This window comes from Colletotrichum scovillei, assembly GCF_011075155.1.
Source record: "Colletotrichum scovillei strain TJNH1 chromosome Unknown Contig00010, whole genome shotgun sequence".
NCBI lineage: Eukaryota > Fungi > Ascomycota > Sordariomycetes > Glomerellales > Glomerellaceae > Colletotrichum > Colletotrichum scovillei.
In genome coordinates, this window is record NW_023336268.1 from 4,483,269 (window position 1) to 4,495,526 (window position 12,258).

General features: G+C 54.2%; 1 protein-coding gene across 1 annotated transcript; it reads right to left on the bottom strand.

Annotated features, from left to right (window-relative positions):
* Positions 1–4,559: 4,559 nt before the first annotated feature.
* On the bottom strand, positions 4,560–7,670 carry HER10_EVM0001295 (uncharacterized protein). Its single transcript, XM_035471050.1, has 2 exons — positions 5,639–7,670; positions 4,560–5,576 (listed from the first exon to the last, which is right to left on the bottom strand). Exons 1-2 carry the CDS (start codon positions 7,236–7,238, stop codon positions 5,269–5,271), a joined length of 1,908 nt encoding a protein of 635 aa, XP_035327591.1. The 5' UTR covers positions 7,239–7,670; the 3' UTR covers positions 4,560–5,268.
* Between the last annotated feature and the right edge of the window lie 4,588 nt (positions 7,671–12,258).

The window sequence follows — 12,258 nt, forward strand, 5'->3', positions numbered from 1 at the left end:
GCACTTGCTCGCGGGATCCCATAATTCCTTCCCAAGGATCCCAGCCACAAGCCCACGACCAACTTGAGTGGACTCTGGAGGAACAGAGAGAGGGAGAGGACCACAAGGTGCTGCATGCGAAGCCTGGGGACACATGAACATGCGCATAGCGGACCCAGAAGGCGCAAATCCCCCTCTTTTTGGCATGTCTGCATTGTGTCGTACGAGGAGAGTGGAAGGCGCCTGCAGCCAACAGGCGTGGCCCCCTTCCTCCTTCTTGGGTTCCTTCCTGGCCAAAAGACCCAGAAAGCAGCTGGTAATGGTCGGAAATCCGGGTCCAAGGCATGGGAAGCATATTGCCTTCATTTGCCATTTCCATCATCCACGGACCAACTTGTCCAAGAAGAACGGCAAATCTTCATGGATGCACTCGTACTTTGTGCCTTCATCCTGGCACTGCGCCCAAAAAAACACACAAAAATTCAATCGGGCTGTGGCACTCTCCCACGAGGCACTTTCAGGGACGTCCCGGTCACACTGCTTGACGCTCCCGCCGCGGCATCGCCTTTCGTCTTCCACACAGCTGTCGTCCCATCATTTCTTTATTTGTATCCTTCTTTTTCTGCTCGCCTCAGGCAAAACCAGTTCGTCCCATCATGCGTCCATTCTATGCTTCTGGGCAGAAAATAAAAAGCAACGTCAGAAACATAATCGATGATACCTGTAGGAAACAACCGCAGCGCACATATACGACCCGACGGGATCTAATGCGAGACAAACCAACTGGCGAAACAAGCCATTACCGCCAACCATAGCCGTTGCGTGTCAAGCCACCGCCTTGTCCGCATTTTCCTCTCCCCCCTTTTTCTCCCAGAGTCCGCCTCTGTATCCGTATTCTCGCTGCACAATTGGACAAATGGATCATATCATCCCCGGACAAAGATGTTGTAGCGCTGCGGAAATATTCGTCGTCACCCCAGCTCCAACTCGACAAGCCCGGTCGGCCGAATGACGATCACCGCTGCCATTGCATGCGACAGTTGAACGGGTTATTCCTACAAAGACACTACGCATACAATCCCAGTCAGAACCCTGTCCCTGATACAACATAGCCAGCCTGTCGCCGTGTCAATTGACGGCTCGATTTTCCCTCTTGGTCTTTGTCGACGACTCTGGCCCTCACCCAGTCGAATCAGATTGCCTTGGCACAATTAAAGAACCATGTATAGGTAAACCAATCCCTGCTCCCACTAACCATGGGCTGGCTGTTGGCAGCTTTGCTCAATTTCGACATTGCGAGGCAATCAACCGTCTGTCAAGCGCCTTTCCCGAAAGCGTCGACGACGTTATTTCCACTCGCCAGCCTGGACAATTGGTCTCCTTTGTTTTTGTCGATTCGTCGCTATCGTTGTCGTAGCCCTCGGCTGTCGTCGTCGTCACCTCACATCTCAATTCGCTGAAGTGGGAATGGGATAACATCTGGCACCAGTAACTAGCCTTTCCCCTATTGTTTGGGTCTTCTCCAGACTCCAAAAGCCAGTCTCCAACCATTGATTGTTGATTTCGGCTGTCCTTGGCACCGTGCTGCAGCCACCGTGCGCTACTACGATTGACATCAAGCGCTCATACGAGATTCGGCTGTTAGCGACGTTACACGGTTACCATTGACAATCGCCGCAGAGATGGTTCACGGGTGGCGGGTGACGGAGGTTATTGCAACCCCAGTTACCCCTATTGTCTTTTGGATTTCCGGTACAGATACGCACCTGAGGAGTAGGAAGAGGTTTGAAGTCTGGAGTCCAGCAAGCGCCACTGGCCAAGGGTCGAGAACAGATTCGAGATGAACCCTTCTTGCGCACGTCCGGAGTACATGTCCATGTCATCTGAAATCTGGAGAATCCTTGACCGGCTGATGCATAGCTATTCTGAGTGGGAAAAGCCAACCTTCAGTCCCAGACGTCTCGTGAAGAATCTACCATCGGTATACCAAAGACTAATGTACACGAAGCTTCGCTACAGAATTCCGCCTGAAAGGCGCGAGGCAGTAGCTCAGTTAGCCCCCCCGCCACCGGTGCTACGTGGGCTTCTTTGTGAGGATTTGGCAAATCTCTCCAGCAACCAAATCTTATTTACAACCACGACGGCCAAAGTGCCAGATGCCATTTATCTTGCAGGCTTCCGCTAGAACAAATGAATGGGGAATCGAGAAATTTCGGCTTCCCGTCGGGCTGTGGCTCATCTCCTCCCTAGGTACCCAAGAAATCCGTACCTAGCTACTTTCTCAACAACAAAACTATGGGCCGAAAGATCAACGACAGAGAGCTAAGTCGTCGCGATCCACGCCAATGGCTTCAATAGCGTTGCACATCCTCCATTATCCACCGGTCGCTAATTAGTAACGATGAACGCTCGTACTTGGCCCGACACTACCTCCGAATATCCATCACCTGCAACTACTGCGGTTGCCAAGACGAAGAGACAACAAAAACATGGAGATCCAACCAAGCTTCGATTGTAGCTACCTACCTAGCTACGGACACAGCGCGTGCTCGCTCAATCACGACCCTTCAAAGGCGTCAGGCCTCTGGCCACTCACACCACCTACGAGGTATTCTTACTACGTACAGATAATCCTACAGGCCATGAGCATTTACCTGCTGGGCCATGCCATTTCCTTCGTCTCATTTCGGCCATGACGTCCACAAATCCACACCACAATTTCGGAAGTTACGATCGATCTGCGCTAGAGCGAAAAGCAATGGCCGCGCAGCCACCACCTTCCCACCTGAAACGTTGAAACATCAACAGCCTTCTGGGTCCAGGCCTGTACGATTTATCGGTCTTCACGAGAGGTGCATGGAGAGGCCCTTCTCTCAAGGACCCAAACCCAAAGGCCATTTACGAGGAGAGTCATGTCACGAGCCCTGCTGGCTGCTGCACGAAAGACCCTCCCCCTCATCGGCTCGAGAGTGCCGTGGGTTATACGGATAACCTATTCGTACCTGGGGCTTGCGTAAGTGGTCGGCATCGACGATAATCTTGTTCGATTAATAGTCCCCCACTTCACGCCGGAATAGCACGATATACCCAAGTGAAAGTCACCCAATTGGTGGTCGAACTCGCGTCACTGGAAAATTACACCCACCAAACCTCGTACTTTGGAATTCGTGATTTTGAACATCACCGAGGCCCTCATCCGCAACCTCAAAGAAATCTGCCATGGCGCCTGCTTCCAGGACGAGAGATTCCTGGCGGGCGTCCGTTCCATGCCAGCAGAACGACGCGACTTTGATCAAAACAACGCCAACTCACCCACGAGACTCATCCGCCTGATTTGCACATGTATTACAAAAACACGCTATCTGACGATGCATTCCAGACTCGACGTTGGTTTGGTTATCCACCCCACGGTCAAGTGCTGCTCTTCGCTCTGGCCCACGCCCATCTCACGGCTTCTAGAGCCTCACGGGACGGGACCGCCGTTGTTTTGACCAGAGACATTGGTCAGAAACAGGGGGGGCGATTGATTGTCAGGCACAGGAATGGCTGATTGCGGCACTTGAATTAATCAACTCATCTTTTCGTTGAAGTTTTACCTCCTGACTGACGGGAGCTGTCGAGACACGGTACCATCAATCGCATATTGCTGTCGTCTCGTTTCTTCCTGATGCAAGCTTTTGCGCCCTTTCCGTCGCGTCGCAAGACGTACTCAAAACCTGGCAAGCTCGACTGCAACCCAGGCGCAACACGACTCGTGCTGTTTAGCAAACACGGCGTGGGCATAGCGTAGGTGGTCGGTTGGTCACCAAGGCGCCCCGAACAGGCTACTTTTCTTGTCTCACTATTTGACCGCCAGCTGGGCCATTGTTGACAAATTTTGTTATGGAGGGGCGAGCATTCCAACGACTACCGGCGACACTTGGTCGGCGTCGGCGGCGGCAAGCCGGCGTTGGATAATGATTGTGCAGAAATGGCTGCCGCCATGGCGCAACCGTTGAGCCCAGCGCAAGTGCGTACCGTATCGACGGGATTGTTTTGACAAGAACCCATGCCTGGTCGTATGCAACCTCTTCCACTCTCGGGATGCTCAAGAAGAGGGGTCAGGCTCTGCACTTCTTTTGATTATCACGATCCAGGGCGGGGGAGGGAAGCGGGTTGTCTCTTTTCCCCTCTCCCTTTCCCACCCCTTCCCAGCTGATGGATATCCCTTGGGTATCCGTTTGTATCTTTCTTTTTTCTAATAGTGTCTCTGCGGCATGCTTGGCGAGAAGGCTTTGCGCGCTTTTTTCAGGATGGTCAAAGAGCAACAAAAACTCTGCATCCCTCGCTCTCTCTCGACTTGAAGCTTAGAAGTTCCCTTCACTTACGTTCACAATGAGGCACATGGCTGTTTCTGTGCCTTTCGCTTGGCTCGACTCGGCTTCTTGGCATGACTTATCATCACCTCTCATCTCATGAGTAACCTACTTACCTGCTTGTATCTGAGCTAAAGAGGGAAGCAGCAATGTGTGTGTCCACCCAGGTCGTCTTCCGTGTCACGTTGAAACGCCATCGTGAGTCGAGTATCCCTTGCATGTATGCCCTTGCAAGTTGCAACGACTTTGTCGCATAGCAGGTGATGCTACAGTCTGGGGATGGATCGAGATTGATTATTGTCGTTTTGTTCGGGACAGAGCAAGTTGAGCACCGTGACCAGAGGCGGCAACCGAGGTGAAATGAAATGAAATGAAATTCAGGGATTCGATGGACCTGATGTCTAAAAGGCATTGAAATTCCGATATTCTGTCTCCTCAAGGAAGACCTAGAGCCTCGAGGCTAGACTTTCTGCAACGACCGCTATAATACATGAGAGGGAAAAGCCGATATCAGGATCCTCAGTGTGAAAAACTACCAGAATGAAGAAGGAAAAATCCGTCGCGGGAAATCGTGGGACATGGCCATAGACTCGGCCCCATTTTCCAACGACGGACCAACTCAAAACTTTTTTTCATATCGAGGTCCACCGTGCACGTCTACCAGTGCCCTGAATAAAACGCCTTCCCCCGGGACGAAACGGGTCGTCCTGCTAACTGATGGGTCAGAGAGGCAGAAACATGGGTGTGATAAACGAGAGATGAGAAATCAAGACGCCGATAATGAGTGAAAAACGCCAATTTGTCCTCCTGCTGCCGCTGCATGAGGTATCCTCTTGCCCGCTCCCCACCAGAAACATTTCGTCGTTGTTACATAGGTGATAGGTTGCGCCGACGGCTGAAGAACATGCCGTCGTTTGTACCTGCGTGTACTGCATTATACTTTGACCTCCGTCGCTTCGCCACCATGGGCCTCCAGCTGTTTCTTGAGTCCCGTGACTTCGCTCGTGAGAAGTCCAATCTGCGCCTGCTTCGCGCTCTCTGCCTTTTCAAAAGCCGTGACCTTATCCGACAGCTGTTTGACCTTCTCTTCGAGGCTCTGGATGTACGCCCAGACACCCGGGTCCGTGGCGAACATATTGCCGCCATTCTCGGCCCCACTTCCTGGCTGCGTTCCGCTGGAACCACGAGCATGGGCGGCCCCTGCCGGAGCCGCGCCAGCCTGTGATGCCGGAGCAACAAAGGCTGGAGAACAGTATCAGCGTGTGATCAAATTGCAGGCGCAAGTTTCAAAAGGCACAACTCACCTGGCGAAGTGTTCCTGTCAGAAGGCCTGCGGCCATATTGGTGCTGCTGGAATTGTTGCGTCAGACTTGGCGAACGTTGTCTCGCAATGTTGTTTGTATCGTGCCCGGGGCTCAATGGCTTCGGGCTTTCCGTCATGCCACTTTGTGAGTAGACAGAAGCGCCACTTACGGGCACAGAAGACACGCTCGTATTCGGCGTGTGAGCACCAGCAATGCTGTTGGGCATGCTTGGAGACGTGGTCGAACTTGCTGTACCGCGGTCAACGTTGGGCGGATAGAGCCCGCCGGTTCCGGGTCGCGGACCTGCTGGCGGGTATGTACGCGAATGAGCGCTATATCCATCGATGCTACCAGGTCCACCTGCAATATGCTGTGCCTTGATGCTTGGCAGGCTCAGGCGCCTCTCCTCCTCCGTCAAGTCTTCTTCGTTGGCATACACTATGCCAGCCATTGAATCATCGCCATCATGCATACTCGGCCCGTCCAAGTCATCGGTCTGGTCGAAACTGCCCATACTGGAGCGGCGGCCCGCACAACCACCCGCACCCTTGCTGTGCCGAGCGAGTGCGTCGCCCCGAGCAAACTTCCGATCGCACTTGGGACATATGTGGGGTTTCTCGCCTGTGTGCAATTTGCTATGACGCTTCAAATCGTGGAGGCGTCGGAAGCGCATGTTACACTCCTGACATATGTACGGCTTTTCCTGGCTGTGAGTGAGCAGATGGCTCTTGAGGTTGTGGTGACGCGTAAATTCCGTCTCGCAAAACGGGCACTTGTGCTTCTTGCCGGATTGAGTCGGAGAATCGTGGCCGGGCGACGGCATGGGAAAGCTCATGCCGCGCGCCGGTGGTGCGGGCATCATGGCGGCGGCTTGGAGCGAACCCGGATATGAAAGTGATCCGGGCGTATTCTTCTCATCGTGAACCGGGGCCGGGTGCGGCTGCTGGGGCTGATGCTGTGGCTGTTGAGGTTGTGGCTGTTGAGGTTGTTCGCTCAGCTTGGGATCAACTTCCATTGGGCCTGGACTGGCCGTCACCAAAGCGCCTGCAATACTAGCTGCGCTCGCTGCGCTTTGCGGGCTGATCTCTGCAGGTTCTGCGGGCGCATTGCTAACTTGTGGGATTGACACCGGTTCGGGAGCCTTGGTGGTGACCTCCATGGCAGCCGTTGGAGCTTGGGGTGCTTCGTCGGGTCGACTCATGGCGGCAACACTACCGGCCAATACGGAAAGCACCGAGTGGCCTGGATTGTCGCTTGAGGCGGGTGGATTTAGGCGCTGTTCGCGTTTGCGTTCCTCTTCGAGAGCTTCGAGCGCCGCGGCGGCTGTCAATGGTGTCGGTGAGCGTCTTGACGATGCCAAGCCGAAACGAGCGGACTTCGTGGGGGAGGGATAGTCGATAGAGGGAGGGATAGGAGGAACGGCGCCTTCGACAATAGGGTCGATAACAGACGTGGGCGAAGTAGGAGTAGACTCGCGCGCCCTCTTGAGCGACTTGGTGCGAGCAGGATCTCCCCCAAGCGCGAAAGTGTCTGATGCGACCGGCGTCGTCGCTGCCAGGAGGGGGGCTTCGGTCGCAATGGGACCGTTATCCGAGGCCATGAGCGGGCGAAAGCATCAACCGATTAATTGGAGGGTTTGAATTGGAAAAGAAAGCTCCGATGCGACCGCGTCGTCGAGGTTGTTGATGGTCAACGACAAGTCATGGGAGCTTCGAATCGTTCAGCCACACGTGGCGGTTCTTGTTCGTGGACGACCCCGAATTTGACGGGACGAGCGGACGAGTCGTGGTGGAATGTGGCGGAACCGATTTGGGCGGGATTGAATAATGGCTGACGCAAGCCGGTCTCGATGGCGAGTAATTCGTTGGAAATTGAATTTGTTACGCGCGCAAAACCATTGGCGGGGTGGAAATCTGGCTGGCGGCAGCGATGTTGAAGAAGAGGGAAAAGAGAACTGAATTCCAAGTGTGGCAGAAGCTGGAGGAAAAGGGAAGGGTGGAGGGCGGGTGCAGCAAGATAGAGTAAGGCAAATGGTCAGAAAGTTGAGCGAGAGAGGTGTGACGGCGTCTGCGAATGAGGGCGAGTTGGGGCTTGCGGTTTCTGCCACAACAGACGGCGGGCGGCGGGTGCGGGAGGTACGGACACACACTGGGGCGGCCGCACACGCTACCTGCCTTCCTTACCACCTGAGGTGAGGAACGACAGAGGTATCCGTACTCCGTACCTGCCTGCCTGCCGAGCTTAGGTAAGCTTTCGTGAGACGAGGTAGGTAGGTACCTACCTACTTACATGCCTCTCTCCTCCTGCCTACCTAAGGTGACCAACCAGGACATGGAAGGTCAGGCAGGCCGCTCGCTGCCCGCAGGCGCACGGAAAGGCGGTTCGTTCTCGGTTGCGGCAGCGCGGCAGTGTTGGAGGACCACTGACAGGACGACAGGAGGAGGGAGTTGGAACTGGAACTGGAACTGTGAACATGATCCATCCCGACTGCTGCAGTTGTTGTCGCCAATGCTGCTGCTTGCATCCAACTATTTACCTGAGTTTGGGGAAGGCAGTCACGCCGTTATCCCAGGAGCCCAACAATCAAGTCCCTTCCCTTTTCCCAGGTATGTCGCGTGTGCCTCCCCCCGAATATCGTTACATGGCATGGCGATTGATACCTACCTCCCCGTACCACCGTCATGGTACCCGTCGGAGTTGACCAAAGTATGGAATACCTTGTAGCTGAATATCGAGGAACGGTGTACTCGATACATTGCCCACCCACCTCAACTTCTCTCAGGCGGCGGACATACATCTCAAGCCACACCCATGCGCGCGCGCACATACACACACTGTTTCTCACTCGTCTCCTCCCTAACTCCGTCTTGGCATTCTCTGAATTACGCCACGCTCTGTGGGTGCATATTTGAACTATCTCAATACGTGCGGCTTGTTGGGCGCCACACTACGGAGTAATGGAATCAATATCGGGTCAAGGAAAATAAAATATGCCTCAGTCTTGCTCCCAGCTCTAGTCTTCATAAGAATTGTGACATGCCGAAGAACGAGGCGCCACACTTGACGGTCGTCGGTCCAAAAGGTAGTGTACGAAGCATTGGAATTGTGAATGCGACGGAGTCGGATTCCGGGGACCAGGCTGGATGACGAGGGAGAGGGAAGGGAAATGGAAGGGAAGGAAACCTGAGAGAATGGAGCCCGAAAGCAAGGGCCTTTCAGCCCCCGCGGTGGCTGTGCAAGAAAATCAAGAGCCCCATCCCATCCATGCCCCAGCCTCCCAGTGCCTTCTGTTCTTCCCCTTTGCTGGGAGTCTGGGACACACGCGAGTGGCTAAAAAGTCCATCTCCGTCTCCACTCAAATCCACTCAGTGGCTTCCCATAGGTTCTCGGCCTGGGAACATCAGTCCCGGTTCCAATTTTCACCTCGTAAACAGACGTGGCTTTGCATCCGCACTACCGACGGGCCAAGTCACCGATACTTGTTTCTCTCGTCCCACCATTGTCGCTCGCCCTGCTTACGGCTGCAGTCTCCAGGTGCACTTCACTTGGCTCCTCCACGCGCATCGCCCCTCTCTCTTCTTTTCCCCCGCAGCAGGCGTACTGGAAGACTGCTACGCGGTTCAGCGGACAGTGAGAGTGCCCGTGGCTGATGACCTGCCGAGGAACCTACCTGTGCCTACCTGACCAAGAGCTCTCCAGCTACAAACGCCTCGCATCACGCGTGCTACACTCCATACACGCGCAAACTCCGCACACCTGGCCGGGAGTACCTTGATTGTACCTGAACATTCCCTCACCTCAGGCTTTGAGCGGGCGATGAGCCGACCTCTTGCCGGATCGACTCCCTCAGGCATGAAGCTAATGATAACGGGATCGATCGTTTCTGCCGATTTGCCCTTAGCATCACTCGTTTTTCGATTGTTGAGCCGCAATGCGGTCAGTCGCCCCTCAACGCGCTGCTAAATGGGCAGAAGAGAGAACCAACGGAGAGGGCATGCACTTCAATCAACACATCGTTGCCAGGCACCCGCCATGAACCCACCGGAGCCTCGCCTGGCTGTGAGCCTGTGCCTTGCTCTGCTTGCCTTGTCCAGTCCCGAGGCCGCCTGGACTGAGGCTGAGACTTCTTTGATGGACGACTAGCATCCACCGCACAGGTTTCGCTTACAGGTTCCAAGGGATACGGCGGAAAAGGCGGCGCTCTCCTTTGTACCATCGCCGGCTATCCCTTCGGCGGTATAGAGATCATGGAACGATCTCGATAATCACCTCTGCTCAGGAACCGGAATCCCGCGGCCATGGTGCCAACTTTCTGCCCAGGCAAAACAACAAACAGACTGGCAGGTAGGCAAGGAACGAGTCAGGCATCGGCCAATGAAGGGATTGAAACGACTCCGTCGCAAACCATCAACAGCGACGCCTTGGGTATTACATACTTCAGCTTTGGTCAGCTATTAATCCGTGACGAATCACCTCGGAGCCAGGTCCGTCCCTATTCGGCCATCAATTATCTAGCTCCCCATACTAGTGCCTGTTTTGTAACCCCTGGAGCTCGCGAGGCACCTGAACTGGGAATCATTTGGGTGGCACTTCATACAGGCGATGCTACCCAAATGTGGCTGAACCATCCAAACAGACACAAAATCGACAAAGCAGACATGACCGATGCCGCGGAGCATTTCCTACGGCAACCAAAGTTGCATCCAACGTTCCGCACCTTCGATCCCGCGATCACTCACTGTCGAACCATGAGATCATTGGCCTAATCTATCCCTCACCTTCGCCGCCAAACCCTACATGACCACGCGGTAATACCCCTTCTCGCTCTCTTGTTGGATCGTGTTCCTTATGACGACGACGTGCGGACCCCGCGATGTGTTGGGAAAGCAGCCAATCCCACATTAGCACGCCGTGGGAAGAGAGAAGCCGCCGCGGTTTTACGCAGGCCTCTTGCGACTCTAATTCGTCATTTTCCGCTGCTATTCACCCCTTCTTCAATCTTCCTGAGCCTCTGGTGTGATGAGCGTGAGTTCTGCGCTGACTGATGGCCCCGAGCCGCTGTGTCAGCTGAGTCACGGCCTAGCCAGAGCTCATTTCGTCCCCTGCCTGTCAGCACCCATTGGCCGCTATCACTTTACGCCGCTGATCCCTCGCTGCTCAGGACCTTGACGGGACAGCACCACTCACCTGAGCCCTTCCGAGTACAGACAGGGCCTGGCTCTTTCCCATGCTCATCGTCATCAATCGCCTGGCTCGATGTCGCGGGGGACCCTGTTGCGGGGACAACAGCATCCGTGATGATGCGCGCCTCGATACGCCAACTGCTGTGCCAGTTTCGATCAAGATGCCATGAGTTAGACTACTAGGTAGGCAATCATGATCGCGAACGCCATTGCCTTGACTTGCCTGCCGTGCCAGCTTGCCACATCGTTGACACTCTCGGGTTGATCATGGTCGCAGCCCGCACTCTTCAGCTGAGGTACTCCAGCCTCGCCACATTTCATGCTTACATGGGGGAAACAGCCTATTCAAAAGCAGACTACGTCATCTTTCACGGAGGTGTTCCTGTCACGAACAAGAGCCGCGCGACCTGGCCAACGACAAGATGACAGGATACCTTTGGCAAGCCAATGACGGCAGTTGAAAGCTCTGCTGGGCGAATCCAGTCGCCTGACTTCAAGATAGACTAGTCCCGATTCCGCACTTGCTGCGGTGAGGCTGGCTGAGGCCTTAGCGGTTCAGCAATATGTCTCGGCAGGTCGCAAGTATGTGAAATGGCTTTGTGATTTTGAGAATTGTTTGGTCCCTCTGCCTATTACTCCTCGCTTCATTCTGTTGTAGTTTTCGGTTGTGTCCCTGCCTCGGAGGATGCCCGTGGCAGAGTCGCCGCGCTTTGCTGAAGCGTAAAGTCTACTATCGGTATTGGGTTGAAACAGCTAGGTAGGCTGACAAGAACTCTGGTGAGCGGGCTTGCGTTCTAGTATAGATGGTGGAAATACCTCTAGGGTGGCAATGGCGGATAAGAGAGCCGCTCAAGGTTAGTTACAACCTAAGTTCGTATTGCAGCCGACTCAATTGCCACCCGCCTAGGTTGGTGAGACTTGACTTGCCTGGCAATCAAGCTATTGCTCATGTGGAGTAAGTTCCTACCTCTGGCTGTGAGTCTAAGCATGAGGGAGAAGTGAGCATCGACCTGCATTCCCTTCTGGAGCTGCCTTGTTGAAAGAAGTGCTTTGGCTCTTACACTGCTGCTGGTAGTGTCCGTCCCATCACCTTTAGTATACGTTTCGCGACAAGGTGACGAAGATGGTGTGCAAAGTAGCCTCAACGGCACTGAAGTCACTTCGAGACATTCATGGAAGCCTTGTGGTCACAATCTAGCATCTGGATGGAATCTGGACAAGAGCAGAATCCAGTCGCAGCTGACTTGGAACATGGGGAGATATTATCTCTGGTAAACTAGGAAGGTTTTCTGGGTAAATGACGTGCGTGCGTGGCTCGCGTAGTTACGATGTCTGAGTCCGCAGCCGATGTCATGTCTAACGAAAGTTCGACTTGACGTGTGTTCAAGTAGTTGAATGGAAACATTTGTCAACGTACATGCCCTTGGTCACGGTCGT

Coding starts and splice junctions, on each gene's coding strand:
- HER10_EVM0001295 (XM_035471050.1), bottom strand. CDS start 7,238: ATGGCCTCGGATAACGGTCCCATTGCGACCGAAGCCCCCCTCCTGGCA. Junction 5,577..5,638: donor TGACAGGAACACTTCGCCAG/GTGAGTTGTGCC, acceptor ACTGTTCTCCAG/CCTTTGTTGCTCCGGCATCA.